Here is a 16,583-nt window from a genome sequence, read left to right as displayed (position 1 = left end):
GCTAGGTGTTATTTACCATCGCACCCACTGCACCTGCCAAAGAGTTAGGGTTCAATAAATACTGCTGAATGAAGGGATGAATAAACACATGCAATGGTGTTTTCTACAGATTGCCAAAATCACCCTGGCCAAACCCACTAATTGTCTTTTTCATGCGTGGTTTGTTTTCAAAGATTTCTCATAGGAACTAACGCATCTGAATAAGATCTTCCTTTTAATCGTTCATTCATGACAACAGCCTTTTTTTTACTCATGGGCATGAATGATTAAGACCTCTCAGAGGAAATTATTTTAATTACAGAAATCAGAACAGCTTAATTGTAAATGTGCAATGTGAGCACTTTACAAAAGAGATTAGTTGCTTTTCCCTTTATTTCTTTGCTTTCTCCTTAATAATTCTAATAATTCATTGTAAAAATGTTCCCATCATTTTAGCATTTTGGTACATCTTTCCCTTCTGTTTACCCACACCTAGGGAAATGTACAATGTTTACGTGTGAAGACTATGAAAGCACTGGTATACACTTCCCTCCGCTAATAATTTACCAAACTAAATTGTAATAAATAAGTCAATAAGCCTCTGGAAAGATGAGCTGAATTCTAAGACATGAAAGGAAAATCTAAGGGAAAGAAGACTTGTTCCATTAACTATGGAAACTGTATAGATATCTTTATCTATGTATAGATAGACAGTGTAGATATAGGTGTTTTGGAAGTCTGAGTACAAAGATTCATCACTCTTCAGCAGATCTCGAGCTGCAACTACATCTAGGTGAGAGCTAGAGGGAGATATGCCTTCTCAGCCTATATTCAGTCATTCATCTTTCATTCATCTACAATGTCTGTCAAGCTGGATGTTCCAAAAAACCTAAAAAGAAGCTACCACTCTGTTGGGTAACCACATGCCATGAGTATTTCATTTTATCTCTTTTGTGAGAAAGCACAGTTTTAGAAAGACCTATATTACATCCTTTTCCAAAACCATCAAGTATTCAGGGCACTATTTACAATAAAGTGGGAGATGTTTAACACATATGACTATTACCTGTCTTCATCCCAACGTGGTACAACTGAAAGAAAGAGAAAAGTAATATAATAGAAGTAATATTTATTGAATGTCTACCATATCCAAATTGCAATAGTTCTTGCTCTGAGGAATGTTAAGGATGGAAGGCATGTTCCTTCCTTGAGCACTAGTTTACAGTCTTCAGGTTGGAGAGGCCCACTGTATGGAACAATGTGAAAACTCTGAGGCAACAGACATGCTGAAATCTTAGTACAGGGGTTCTGAAAAGAGGGTGAGTAAAAGACTGGTTCAGCTGTAAGGAGCTTCCTGGATACACGAGATGTGGTGGTGAGTGGATTTTAGCAAGTTTTGAGGGAGGTAAGTGAGCTGGGTTTGAAAGAAAGGGGAGAGGAAGGCATGATGAGTAAGGAAAATGGCAGAGAAACTCTCATAAAAATTATACTGGTTGCCGGGGACGGTGGGCAAGACACATTTGCTTGAGAAATTGGTTATGGAGTTGGGGCTAATGATACTAGGCAGCAAGGTGAGTTAGAGATGAAGACCTGAAGGCAAGGCTGCCGACTTCAGACTTCTCAACCTCTTGAGGATAGGGATATGATATTTCAAGTCCATGCCTAGCAGACAGTCAAGGACTTAGTAAATACCCCATATTTTAAAAAGGAATGGATAAGTAATACACTGTCAGGACTTGTAAACAGGACAGTAACCTCATCAAAGTGGTATTTGATGAAGATATTCTTAGGATGCCCAAAAGAAGGTACAGAGCTTAATGACTGGGAGGGTTATCTTAAGGTGGCAACAGCCTATTCTTGGAGTGATCAAGATGTAGATTTCAGCAGAAACCAAGGTATGGGAAAGGGAGAAATATAGATAGGAAGCAACACAGAAAGAAAGCAACACAAAAGGAAAGTTACAAAGTGATTGTGTTGCTTGAAATTTCTAAACTCAATTTTCAGTAGTTGGTAGGGTTTCTGAGTACCCAAGAGAAAGGGCAAACCGTAGATGCTGGAATAAAGAAAAAGTAAGAATTTGAGGCTGCAGATAGAAGTTATCTACAAACTTTCTCTCTGTTGGAAATGCTCTGACATACTTGTAATCTCTCAAAAAGATTTTTGACTCAGAAGTGAAAAATAGAAAATGACACTGTGCAGCTAAGATTATGGGATGCAGACATTATATTGACTGGCCCCTGAAATTGAGTTAATGTTGTGTCCAAAAAACTGCTAAACTAATATTCTGGGCTCTCTTGAGGGAAAGGACTGTAAATCTCACAATAAATTCATTTGCATATTCTAAATTAATTTAACGAATAGAATTACAAAATAAGCCCAAACTCAGCTCTTTAGCACCATGATACTTTGAGCCCAGGAGAAAGTTGTGTGTATTCAGAACATGGTTGCTGCCACAGAGACATATACTTGTGCCAGGTTGATCTGACTCTGTATATTACAAAAGGAAACCCAATTACAAATCACAATTTGCAGCATGGTGATGAAAGTGTCAGTTCCATAATGCACACTTAAAAATTAATAGGAATTATTAAATATGACCCATCTCATGAGAAGCTCGTTCCTGGTGGAGACAGGCATTTTGGGACAATGAATGTCAATTTGGTTAACTTACTTAGTGTATCACCGTATGCACCTAAGTAATAATTCACTAAAATTGTAATTTCATATTTTTTTAAAGTTATATTCTAAAATGTTTAATGACAAATCAAATAGAACCAATGCTTCAGGGCTGTTACATGAAAAGAATCTTCTTTACCCAAAGATTGTGAAATACCCTCAAATCTATCTGAATGCAAATGAGTCATGTGGTTTTGAGTCATTTAACCCAGTGACGGGCCAGTTTTATGAGTATTACGACTATTTTTAAAGAGTTAAACATCTCAGAGAGCCCCTACCCATGGTCATAATTGGGCATTTATTTATTTTGTTTACTGCTGATACTAACGTCCACAGACACTTGCCAACTCCTGTATTAATGCGTCTCCTCCACTTCCCCAGAGCAGATTGAAAATCACAGAGTAGTTCATCCATGATGACTTGCAACCTTCCTCACAGCCATTACACTTAAGGGACAGCAGAAACACTCCTTGTAGGGCCTTCGAGGCAATGGCAAGAACAAATCCCTCAATAAAGTGTCTATGTTATTTATGTTACAGTTCCAATCACAGACAAAAGATGCATTATGAAAAGACAGAATATTTCTCTATTTTCCTTATGTATGAATAATCATGAAATAATCAGAAAGTGTATGAATAATCATCCACAAGAGTTTGGCTTCCTAGGGAGATATTTTAAACTTTCTTATCTTAAATAGGAGAATAATGTATTAAAACATTATCTCCACACTAATTCCTTAGCTATAGCCACAAGCTGTTCTTCAGCATGTGAAATGTGGCTAGTCCAACTCCAAATGTGCTCTAAGCGCAAAACACACACCAAAATTTTAGGCTGGAGTGTAACGGCGCAATCTCAGCTCACTGCAACCTCCGTCTCCCCAGTTCAAGTGATTCTTCTGCCTCAGCCTCCTGAGTAGCTGGGATTACAGGTGCCCACCACCATGCCTAGCTAATTTTTTTGTACTTTAAGTAGAGACAGGTTTCACCACGTTGGCCAGGCTGGTCTCAAACTCCTGACCTCCGGTGATCCACCTGCCTCGGCCTCCCAAAGTGCTGGGATTACAGGTGTAAGCCACCGTGCCCAGCCTGAAAATTTTAAATTATACACATGGCTCAAATCATATTCCTGTCAAATAGCACTGCCGTAGACCAAGGAGTTTTATGTTAGGTTGCTGTGTTTAAAGACAAAAAATTCAACTGTGTGTGAAGCAGTGTGGAATATTACAGCACAGGATCTGTGTCATTCTGCTTTAGGTTTCTTATCTAATAAGTGGAATGATAACCATACTTATCTCCTAGGTTTAATGTAAGGGCTAAATGGCAAGGTGCAAAAAGAACTTAGCATAGTGGCTGGCAAGTAATCATTTGTTAGCTTGCATTACATTGAATAGAAAGAGAATTTTCATAGTGGTGATGATGTTACAATGACATAAAATAGGAACAATTCTAAGCCTGTGCTTGCTATAAATTTTCGTACATTTTGGCTTCAGTGTCTAGTTGTATATATTATGAGGATGTTTTTGAGGGCATTAATTGAAGGGAGGATTCTTCCCTGGTCCCAACATCAGAAATAGTAGTTTTCTTAGCTTTTGGTTTACTTTCATTTAATTAAGAAATAGTGTTTACCGGCCAGGCGTGATGGCTCATGCCTGTAATTCCAACACTTTGGGAGGCTGAGGTGGGCAGATCATGAGGTCAAGAGATCGAGACCATCCTGGCCAACATGGTGAAACCCCATCTCTACTAAAAGCATAAAAATTAGCTGGGTATGGTGGTGCATGCCTGTAGTCCCAGCTACTCAGGAGGCTGAGGCAGAAGAATCTCTTGAACACAGGAGGTGGAAGTTGCAGTGAGCTGAGATCATGGCATTGCACTCCAGCCTGGCAATAGAGCGAGACTCTGTCTAAGAAAAAGAAAAAGAAAGAGTATTTACACCAAATGATGGCCAATATAAAGCTTAAAGGAGACTTTGCAAGTTCACAGGCTAGGGAGATGAACAATAACTGTGAGTGAAGTTCACTGAGTGTGTTCTTTAACCATAGATGCTATTTGTATATTAAATATTTAACATATTGTGTACTTCCAAAACAAAAAAAAATAGCATTTTTTTTAAGCACTATTTTTCTTGACACATGGCTTATTTGGATTACACTTTTTCACTTTTGGTTAAAAAATAGGTACATAAAAATATGTTTTTTTTTTGTTTTTTTTGTTTTTCCTTTTTTTTTTGAGATGGAGTCTGGCTATGTGGCCCAGGCTGGAGTGCAGTGGCCGGATCTCAGCTCACTGCAAGCTCCGCCTCCCGGGTTTACGCCATTCTCCTGCCTCAGCCTCCCGAGTAGCTGGGACTACAGGCGCCCGCCACCTCGCCTGGCTAGTTTTTTTTTTTGTATTTTTTAGTAGAGACGGGGTTTCACCGTGTTCGCCAGGATGGTCTCGATCTCCTGACCTCGTGATCCGCCCGTCTCGGCCTCCCAAAGTGCTGGGATTACAGGCTTGAGCCACCGCACCCGGCCAAAATATGTATTTTTTATGAACAAAAGAGCTGAGCACTGAGCTAAATGGCAACTAACACTGAATTCAGGATCAGGCCAACTCCAGCAGTGTTCAGACATGCATTAAACTGAACATGGATGCTAAGGCAAAAAAAGCTCAGTCTAAACACTAACTCCAGCTGATCTTTGCTATGCAATTGCCGACTCAGGGTTGTTTATCTTCCAAGAAACTGTAGAAATCCATATTTTACGTCAATCCGCCCAACTTAAAAACATTGCTTGAAATCTTAAAGAGTTCATGCCAAATAAATTATGTTTTTTATATAACTGGGCCAGTTTGGACCAAGGTTCACCAGTTTTTAATCTGACATAGATTCAGATTTGGGGCCCAATGGAAAGTACTGTTCATGGATTTCTACCAAACATTTTTTTGTCAGCCTCATTCCTTACCTCCCCTTTATATACCTACCCTTTCTTTTCCCTTTTGAATGAAAACTTTCTAAGTTATGGAACTATATGGAGTAGGTATAAATTGATCAGTAAATTCCAGCAGTTAAATATGATAAGAGGGCCATGGAGCTCTCATGTACCTCGGAATTCAGAGTGAAAAGCGAGTCAGGCTAAACATGCACACATATGTACACCCACACATGCAAACAAATGATGCAAGCCAACTGTTTTCTTTTCTAGGTAAGGCTGTTTAGGGAATTATTTTTTTGTAAGAGATATCCAGATATATTGGCAGCAAACAAATCTCTTAGGTTGTAAAAGAAAATTTTAAAGATATAGGAGTACTAAAAAAAAAAAAGAAAAGTGTCAACGAGGTGGGGAGATGCGTGTGATGTTAAAATGATGAAAGTAGAATTTAGTATCAAACATCTCACATAATTTGGCAATATAAAATGATATTACAGATACACTGGAAATACAAACTTTTGACATTTAATTATCTCTTGGTATGGCAAATTTAGAATTATTTTATTTTCTTCTTTGTACTTTTCTGCTTCTTCAAAAAAATTCAGATGAACACACATATTGATTTTAGGATCAGAAAAAAAATCTATGAAGATACATAAAATTATTGTTCTTACCACCAACAAAAAATAAATATCATGGTGATTTAAGCTGGAACAACAATTTAGATTTTCTCAGTAATTTGAAGGAAATAAATGTCCATTTGGCTAGGGTGAGTCATAATATTATTTCATTTCTCCAGTTCTCTACTGCAAAATCACAACCCAAGTGACAAACACAAGCAATCAACAGGGAAGTCTTGAACAGCTGGGAGTGAAAGGTTTTACAATTTGTTAAACATTTAGTATAACAGACCATAGTTGGGAAAGTACTATCACATTAACACTGAAGAAAAAACCTGTACAAATAAAAAGGACTTTCAATCTGGATTCTATCTTCCATCCTAGCCAAAAATGTCAGGGTACTTTTTTCTCCACTCCAAATAGATATTTTTGATATTTTATGGAAAATGGGGCATAAATATTTTATATAGTTATCTTCTCTCTACCAATGTAGTAGAATATTACAAGGTTCGTCTTTCCAATAAAACGCTTTATTGCAAGTACAGTGGAATTCTCCTTGGCCGAGCCTTTGATTTGTGCAACAAAATTCTAAGATGGAAAGAACAAAGACTTCTGCAAAGTGCTAATTTTTAAAGCACTATAAAATTGTGTACTTCTTACTAAATGTTGTCCATTTTCATTCAAAAACAATGAAATAAATATTTCCTTATGTCTTGATACATTTTTAGTAAGAGAATGTGTTTTTAGAAAGCCAAGAGCAAATGAAAATTTTAACACCCATTATTTATAAATGAATATATTTCTGTATGAAAAGACTCGTATTGGTACCTACTATAAAAATAGTATGCATAATGTTTCCATAATTAATGTATTTATGAAAGTTTAAAATATTCAATGAATGTACTTTTTGATTGCCAAAATTCTATACAAAATTAATATAGAAAAGTAGATTTTCCTCACTTCTTCAGATACTATGATCTGAAAAGGTTAAAATTTCCATATAAAATCCACTGTTCTCTGTTCAGTATTAAATATGACAGTGGCATTTTTGACATGCAGCATGTTCCTGCAAGGGCAAAACAGAATTTTAAAATTCTGTATATGCAAGCCACTTAAGTGTCATTTGATGTTAACTTGCAGGATCTATAGATTTCGGCTATAGTTTTACTTACATCTGAATGTTACAGTCACCATTATCCTATTACTGACACTCTGAACCATCCATTTTCACTCTTGATTATTTGATTTAGACCCAAAAACTGTAGAGTTTCAACATTGTTTGGTATGATTACTATATTCTAAGTAACTGGGATTGATCCAGTGTATTTTTGCTGAATATCACTCATCAAGATGAAGAGGTATAATGCAAATAGATGCAAAGGAATAACCCTTGCTTGCAATGAGAAAGATAACAATGGAGGAAATCTATAAAATGTAATAATGTACCGCCCCTCTTTCTTACAAATATCTGTATGAACTAATACCTCATTTTTAAAAATGTTAGGATGTCATACTCCCTACATAAGTCCCACTTCACTATGTCAGCACTATTAAGGCAATATATCTGTCAAGCTTTATTAAAATTCTTTTTGATGTGTATCTTGGCTCATAAACCTCTATAGTGCACTGATATTGCACCAGGGAATGTCCTTGTAACATTGAATATCTGAAGATGGGACAATAAAAGAGAAATCCTCCAAACTTTCAAGTTGGGCTCATGGTATCACACACCTTGCCTACCCTCCTCACTTGTATATGTGTAAGTGATTACGGCGTGCCTGCTACGCAAACCTTGTTTCACAGAACCTTCTCGTAGGAAGAGCATAACTGCATTCAGAGATAAATGTCCAAAAATGGGCAGCATTGAGACAGGGATAAACATCAGGTTCGTTTGCCTTCGTAAAGCTGTTTTACAAGCAGCATTCTCTGAGTTATAGCACTGGAGTTTTATCCTTGGGTCTTTTTTATTTGTGCTGTACCTTAATTGGCATATTTCACTCGTGAATGTTCCCTATTAGTAACGAAGACGTCTCGTCTGCTTGTAGTATACATTTTCCACGGCCCCGGGGAAGTTCTTTTATTTGAAGGGGATAGCAAACAGTAGACATGCCAATCATGATGGGTTTTCTGAAAGCTCATCATGGTTGTATATACTCAGAATATACACTAGGGAAAAACTGCTAGGGTAGGAAGGTAGAAAAATAGGTAAAGAGGAGCTGAACACAGGAAAGGTAAAACCCAAACATATCAACAAAATCAATCAAAATATGTTCATTATTTTCCTGTTTTTAGCATTATGCTAGAATAGTACATTTCAAATTATCTGTTTGGGGTTCAAATTATCTGAACAATCTCTGGTTGATTGATTTTTCCCAATATACCATGACCTGTTCAGGGTATCTAATTCTTCCCGATTTAAGCTAAGAGGGTTGTATTTTTCCAGGAATTTATCCATCTCTTCTAGGTTTTCTAGTTTATGTGCATAAATGTGTTCATAGTAGCCTTGAATGATCTCTTGTATTTCAGTGGTGTTAGTTGTAATATCTCCTGCTTCATTTCTTAGTGTGGTTATTTAGATTTTCCCTCTTACTGATTAATCTTGCTAATAGTCTATCAATTGTATTTATCTTTTCAAAGAACCAGCTTCAATAACAAGCAGTGAAACTGAAATGGTAATTTAAAAATTACCCACAAAAAAATGTACAGGACCAGATGGATTCATAGCAGAATTCTTCCAGACATCAAAGAAGAATTGGTACCAATCCTTTTGACACTGTTCCACAAGATAGAGAAAGAAGGAACCCTTCCTAATTCATCCTATGAAGCCAGCATCACCTTAATACCAAAACCAGGAAAGGACACAACCCAAAAAGAAAACTACAGACCAATATCCTTGATGAACATAGACCTTAACAAAATACTAGCTAACCGAATTCAACAACATATCAAAAAGATAACCCACCATGATCAAGTGGGTTTCATACCAGGGATGCAGGGATGGTTTAACATATGCAAGATCTTGGCTCATAAACTTCTATAGTGCACTGATATTGCACCAGGGAATGTCCTCATAACATTGAATCTCTGAAGACAGGACAATAACAGAGAAATCCTTCAAACTTTCAAGTTGGGCCCATGGTATCACACACCTCGCATACCCTTCTCACTTGTGTATGTGTAAGTGATGATGATGTGACTGCTGTGCAAAGTTTATACAACAGTGTACACTTTGATAAGTCACAGTTCACATTCACAATAAATGTGATACACCACATAAACAGAATAAATGCGATACACCGCACAAACAGAATTAAAAACCAATATATCATGACCTGATGCCTGATCCCATGGAGTACAAACTCATATGCCGCTCACACATAGGAGACTCACCATGCAAATTCAACATCCCAGGAAAAGTCCCACTGATGGTGTCAGAGCAATGTGAAATTGCAGTAAAGAATTTTTTTAACTTTCAATTTTTGTACATATCTTGTTGCAAAACAGTAACAGCCTATTTATGAACATGCACCAGTCCATGAACCAAGCTTTGCATACCTTGTTCTAGAATGTGTAGGGCAAGATGAGTTAACTTCTCAACCAATTAAACCACTCAAGTCAACCTGCGCTTGCTAAAGTCAGTAACATCCTAATGGCCAGATCTTAAGGTCTGTTTTCTCTGCCCTTTCTACTTAACTATCTGCCACAGTTGATGCTATTGATTAGTCTATTTCTTGAATTCTCTCTCCCTTTACTTTCAGGAGGGCATGCTTTGCTGGTTCTCTTCATTTGTCTTTGTTTTCGGAACGCTCTTTAAATGTGTACAGTCTCTGACATTTCATCTGATCCTGATTCTTCTTTCTCTAGCTAAATGTTACTATCCTTTGCCAATAAACATTTATATGTTGGTGATATTCAAATCACAAATGAAGTACAAAAAAACTTTCATTCACCTAAGGCCTTTTTGTGATTGCGTTCATTTCTGGAATGCCCCCCAAAAATTAACTCCAATCCAAAAACCACCACAGAAAGAACAAAACCAATAATTCAGGTGATAACGACAACAGGTGATCTTTGTATTCTCAATTCTTTCTCAAAAGTAAACAGTTAAATAGAATACAATTTCTCTTGTAAATTGTATCCATGGTAGATTCTTCAGAATGGTTTTCCATTGCTATCAGAGAATACTTTAAACAGAGGCATTTCATAGCCTCTATTGCATTACATTTGGTGGTAACATTTTTTCTTACAGTGCATCAACCACATTTATTGAAAGTTGACTTTGTCTGTTGCTTTCTAGGCACACATTGTTAATGCAAAGCTGTTTAGTTGGGAATGAACCACTTAAGAGGCTCTTCGAGCAAAAACATCTATCTATGTAGCAGACATAGGTGGGTATCTGTTGATGAAAATACTCTGTTCTTACTAAAGACTAAAAGCCAGATTTTTCTTTTCAAAGTCATGACTCACAGGAAGAAAGATTTTTGATAGATAGATGGATAGAGAAATAGATGACAATATTTGTCAATAGTTCAAGTTATATGGATCCCAGCTCTACTACCTCCCCGATTTGTCTGTAATAAATAAATGAGATGACTTGCAAAGTTGAAATGATTGCTCTTGACATAATTTACAGCTTTTACTCATAGAAGTCACTTTTTTTTTTTCTTTTGGAGATGGAGTTTCGTCTTGTTGCCCAGGCTGGAGTGCAATGGCGTGATCCTGGCTCAACACAACCTCTGCAATTCTCCTGCCTCAGCCTCCCAAGTAGCTGGGATTACAGGCATGTGCCACCACACCTGGCTCATTTTGTGTTTTTAGTAGAGACAGGGCTTCTCCATGTTGATCAGGCTGGTCTTGAACTCCTGATCTCAGGTAATGTGCCTGCCTTGGCCTCCCAAAGTGCTCAAGTTACAGGTGTGAGCCACTGCGCCCGGCCAGAAGTCACTTTTTTTTTGAGACAGGGTCTGGCTCTGTTGTCCAGGCTGAAGTGCAGTGGCACGATCGCAGCTCACTATAACCTCTGCCTCCTGGGCTCAAGCCACTCTCACACTGCAGCCTCTCGAATAGCTGGAACTACAGGTGCATGCCACCATGCCTGGCTAATTTTTGTATTTTTTTGTAGAGATGGGATTTCACCATGTTACCCAGGCTGGGTCTTGAACTCTTGAGCTCAAGCTATCTCCCTGCCTCTGCCTCCTCAAGTGTTAGAATTACAAGCATGCCATGCCAGAAGTCACTTTTATTAAAGAAAAATATATAAAAATCATGCCTTCTTAGTGTAAATGGCATCATGATGGACTAGTGAAGATGCTATAGTCATTTCCACATTTGCCTTTCTAACAAATAAAGACTGGTGTAAGCAGACAATCTGTTAATATCTCTTTATGAAGCCCTCTCTCTTCCTCACAATGTTTGACAAGCCTTCGAGTGACTGCTGGTATCCACGTTTCCACTCACTAGTGGTGGAAGATAAGGGAATGAGGGTGGTATTTTAACAAAGGGACAGTGCTAAAAATAGTCCAAATCCATTCTATCAAGGTGACTACATTATCAAAATTTATTTTTTCTTCATTTTAGAGCTCTGCCTTCCATGCCTTTCTGACATCCCGTAGCAAATATGGAACATGCAAACTGACTTGTTAGTAGGTCCATAAACAGTAGTTAGTACTACAAACAACTGAGGGTAGCTCAGGGACTCTATTGTAGTTACACAGGTAGAAAAAGACATGGACAATGGTAAAGTTTTTCTACATCTTAATTTATTTCATTAAAAAGCTTTATACAATACATGCATGTATGCATGTATGCATGCATGCCCATACATGTGCGCGTGCACACACACACACACACCCCCCTCAAGCACCTGGCTTAAGAAATAATATGTTATTGATAACTTAAAAATCTCTGTGTACCCCTCCTTCATCTTACCTCCAAACTGCATCTCCAGAGGTAACCACCATCTGATTTTCTTTTTATCATTCTTTGAAATTTCTTTGGAGTTTTACTACATATTTTTTTCCCCAAATAATGTATTGCTTAGTTTTACATTTTTGAACTTCATACAAATGTATGTATTTTAGGTGACTTGATGTTTATATCTCACAATGAGGTGTCTGTGACTCGTTTCATGAGCACTTTCTCCGCTCTGGAAAATTTCATAAGGTGAAGAGATCACCATTTAGGTAGATGGGCCATTTGTGACGTTTCTACTTTCTATGTCATTGTAAAAGATGCTGCTACAAAAATTCTTCTACATATCAAATTGTATGCACGTGTAATAGTTTATCCAGATGAAAGTGAAGTTTTAGAATATGTGCATCTTCAGCAATACAGGTATTTTCAGATTATAATCTAAAGTGAGCATATCAATTGATAATTCCACCAGCAAAGCATGGAGCTTCCTGATATTCCACCTCTCATTAACACTTGACATGCTCAAAATGGTCACTCACACAGAAAATGAATCCTGGCTGACTGACCACATACATTCACTACAGAATCACATAGTGCTTCTGAGAGTCAGACCTTGAGTAATAGTTACTTAAAATAAAGTGGCCCCATCTGAAGGCTAGAAAAAGACAGTGTTTGTATTCATAAGATGGCAAGCAGAAGTTTTAAAAATAATTCTGTTGATGCTTACAATTTAGACCTCCATTTTTCTGGTAAGAAATTTCCCAATAATGTTCTGAACATCATGTCAAAACATTTGTGTCAAACTGCTGTGTTCTGCCAAAGAGATAAATTTTCCAGTCAAAGCAATTAATTAGAAAATATTCATGATGTCTTTCAAGATTAAGAAGTCACCATAAGTGTAGAGAGAAACTGAAGGGAAAAAAAAAATCACCCAAATCAGGATGCAGGAGACAAGCTAGTTTGTTGATCTCCATTTGAGAATTTTGCTCTTCTGTCATCATTTCTCCAACTCTAAATCACTCAATTAATAGACCATAAAGAGGCTTCAGGTTTATGAAGGGCTTAAACCTCAAACACAATTCTTGCTTCTCTTTTTAATATATTTAGTCTTTGTGATTCTTTATTCTTATTACAAAAATACTTTGGATGCTGAAAATCATCATAGTATCAGTAGATCACAAATTGCTAGTTTAGTCAGCTCTAGACCATCTTGTAATCATTAGGTAAGGAAGTTCATTGGTAAAATACTTAAATTCCTGAGACATAAATTATTTGCAAAAACATTTCTCAACTTCTTTCAAACCAAGACTATATATACATACACCATATCTATCTATCTATCTATCTATCTATCTATCTATCTATCTATCTATCTATCCATCCTTCTATCTGTCTATCCATCTCCAAAAGGCAGTGCCCAAATGTCAGGATGGGGCTTATAATTTTAACTGACTAGGGATTGTTGGTCCTGAAGGGATCAGTGGGAGAGAGAATACAGTGTTAGAGGATGCACTTCTCACCAGTTCTAGAGAAAAAGGTCATACTCTACTGATGGTTGGCTCATGAGGTCATCCTTCCCCAGAAGGAAGAGCATGTTAGACTTTGGTCAACAAAGACTTCAATTGAGACAGTCAGAGAGTGACCAAGGGGATATACCATCTCTGGGCAGTTGTGAATGCCACTCTGTGAAAAATAGGAGGGAGAGCCAGCAGCAGCCTCCCTCATGGCTTTGTAGACACTTTGCTAGAAAATATTCTGTTATCTCACTGGAAACTTGCCAGATCATAATACATACATCTAAACATTATTAACACTCAATTAGAATAAATACACATAATCAGGAATATATCCATCCATACTCTGAATTTCTTAAATTCATATTTCTCAAAGGCTGGCTACATGTTTCATCCTTCAAAAAAAATCAAAAGCTTCAGCTTGCAGCCTCTGTAACTAAGCCTATTATTGAGTTTTACTTACTAAATTAATTTACACTTATTTTACAACAAACTGCATCTACTCAAGGAAATATGGAATGCATATTCATTTTCTATACTTATTCTTATTTTACTGACAGTCCTCAGGTGATATATTTCCTCTTGCTATTCTACCTAGCTAATTCCTTATAAATTCCTTTTTGGGGCTCTAGTTTCTTTAGTATCTAAACCATTGTTGAGATTCAATGTAAAGATATTATTTTAAACATTAGAATCACATGCCCTTTATATTGTTAAATAAGCCCTTGTAAATTATTTCCTTCAGTGCCTTCCTGCAAATAACCTGTCTGTATGCTCAAATAAACGTTTAGGAAATTAACAATTGAAAATGGGTTATTATGGATTTTACTGACAGTTGAATAGAGAAACATTTTTAAGGGTACACACAATCTTTATGCTTCGATGTAAATATTGAGGAGATCAAAGTGTCAAAAAAAAAAAAAAAAAAGAAGAAGCATTGCAGGACAGTACCAATAGTTAAGAAAAATACTGTGGCTCTTTTGCACAGCCCTGCAATAGAAAAGTAGTGTTTGGGAATAATCCTTGTACAAATATACCTTCTTTGAGTGACATAATAATACCAGATTCCTGTTACGTATTATTTTTAACTTTACTTCTTTAAGTAATTATCTTTCATTTTATTTGTAGGACTGACCTCACAAGTGCCTTAAACGTCAAGAAAGAACTGAAACAAAAGCAGACATCCTCTACCCAGGAAATATTCAATGTTTAAGTAGTGGAATGTAGAATTATCCCTTACATCCAAGGTATAGAGATGTTATCCTCAAGAAAGGCCCAAAAGTAGATTCATGATTGATCATATTCATAAGCCCAAGGCAATGCATGGTATGAAATTACAAAGATAAGAGGTAACAAAAGAAATTCTCTGCAAGAATCTATACTTGGTATTCACTAGTGCTTCCTGATCCAGAAATACAGGTGTCAGCAAAGGGCTCTTCTTTTACCATGAAGGAATTAGGCCACATTGACACGTGATGATAAAGAAGAAGTGCCAGGTGCTGATGTCCTGAACAATAACTTGTCTCTACTCGCAGGTCCATGAAGACTGTCATCTTGACTCCCTAGAGGATTATAACCTCTAAATGGATTGTTTCATGAGTATTTATCATCCTTAAAACCCTCATCAGAAATACCAAATGATCATAGTTGCAACGCGCCTGCTTTTGCACCATTGATACTAAAATCTTCTCTGCTTTACTGTTGACAAGTATTAACATTAATTTTCCAACTACATAGAAAGGTTTAAAATCCTGTCTTTTCTCACACAAAGCAAGGAAAAGAAAGCCAGAATTATGCTTTGATATTTAGCTGATTTCTCTAAGAGCAAGGACCACCAATTAAGAATTTTTACCTTGATTTTTTTTGGTAAACATTGGTTTTAAAAAACAGAGTAAATAAGGAAGACCAACTAGAAAGACAGCACATTTTCAATTACCTTGGACACTCGGTTTGCAACTTCTCTGCCCACAGTCAGCCCCTGGACAAAGGTCCTGGCAGCAATGAAGGCGCGGGTGACCTGAATCTTCAGTTTCCGGGGCACATCTCCAAATGGCTTGAGCTGGTCAGTGTATTTGCTCACGCATTCCAGGTAGTCTTCACTGAAGTGATACTGAGGGTTTATCAGCTGAAACATTCGTTCCAGGAGCCGAGCCCAAAAGTCATTGAGCATTTCTTCCAGATTCACATTACCGCCAGTGTAGTACCTTTTCAGCTCTGCGAAGAGGTCCTGAAAGACTTCCGAATTCTGCATGTACAGCATGCCATAGGTCCGTACAAACATATCATTTAGTGACTTTTCTGCATTCTCCAGGAGCTCTCGGAAAAATTCTGCAGATAGAAAGAAGTCATAAATTAATGAAATCTAGAAAGCCCAAGGCACCTACTTACCTTAAGTACAACTGCTTTTAATTGACATTTTCATGGAAAAACATATTCTGTGATTAAGGTGTTAACGGACAGATAAAAATTATATTCTCAATGGGATTTGACCTCCATCTACGATCCTGTATGACTCAAAACAGAATACCCCATGATTTCCATTAACATTAGGAGTCTACCATGTAATCCTCTTCCAAAATAGCTCCATTCTTTTACCATTTCTTGTTAAATTTTGCTTCAGTTTATTTATAAATTTGTCCTAACACTAAATTCCATTAAATTGCTTTTATTTGAAATACTCCATAAATGAGATGTTCAAATTAATGTCATATTTTAGACTCTTTCTAGTTTCTATATATAGCAATCAATTAGCAATGTTCAGATATTCATAATGCAATTAAATTCACTTCATAATAAAGCTATAATGAGCATAATTTAGGTGGCCATAATGAGTCAGAAAGCCATAAAGTATCTTGGATCATCATTACAAATATAAACCATCATGTTATAGAACTTGAATAAAATATTGACAGTTGGACTTTCTGGTTGTGAGGTTCTAAATAAAAAAAAATGCACACCAATAATTCAAAT

General features: G+C 36.9%; 1 protein-coding gene across 1 annotated transcript in view; it reads right to left on the bottom strand.

The window, feature by feature from the left end:
* Positions 1–16,583, bottom strand: part of GPC6 (glypican 6) — a 1,182,247-nt gene that overhangs the window by 552,585 nt on the left and 613,079 nt on the right. The window contains exon 3 of the mRNA XM_025364357.1: positions 15,550–15,941. Within this exon, the coding sequence (XP_025220142.1) occupies positions 15,550–15,941 (392 nt within the window). The remainder of the gene's footprint in view (positions 1–15,549; positions 15,942–16,583) is intronic.

Source organism: Theropithecus gelada, chromosome 17, assembly GCF_003255815.1.
Source record: "Theropithecus gelada isolate Dixy chromosome 17, Tgel_1.0, whole genome shotgun sequence".
NCBI lineage: Eukaryota > Metazoa > Chordata > Mammalia > Primates > Cercopithecidae > Theropithecus > Theropithecus gelada.
The sequence above is the reverse complement of the archived record's forward strand: the minus strand, read 5'-3'. Positions and strand labels throughout refer to the sequence as shown.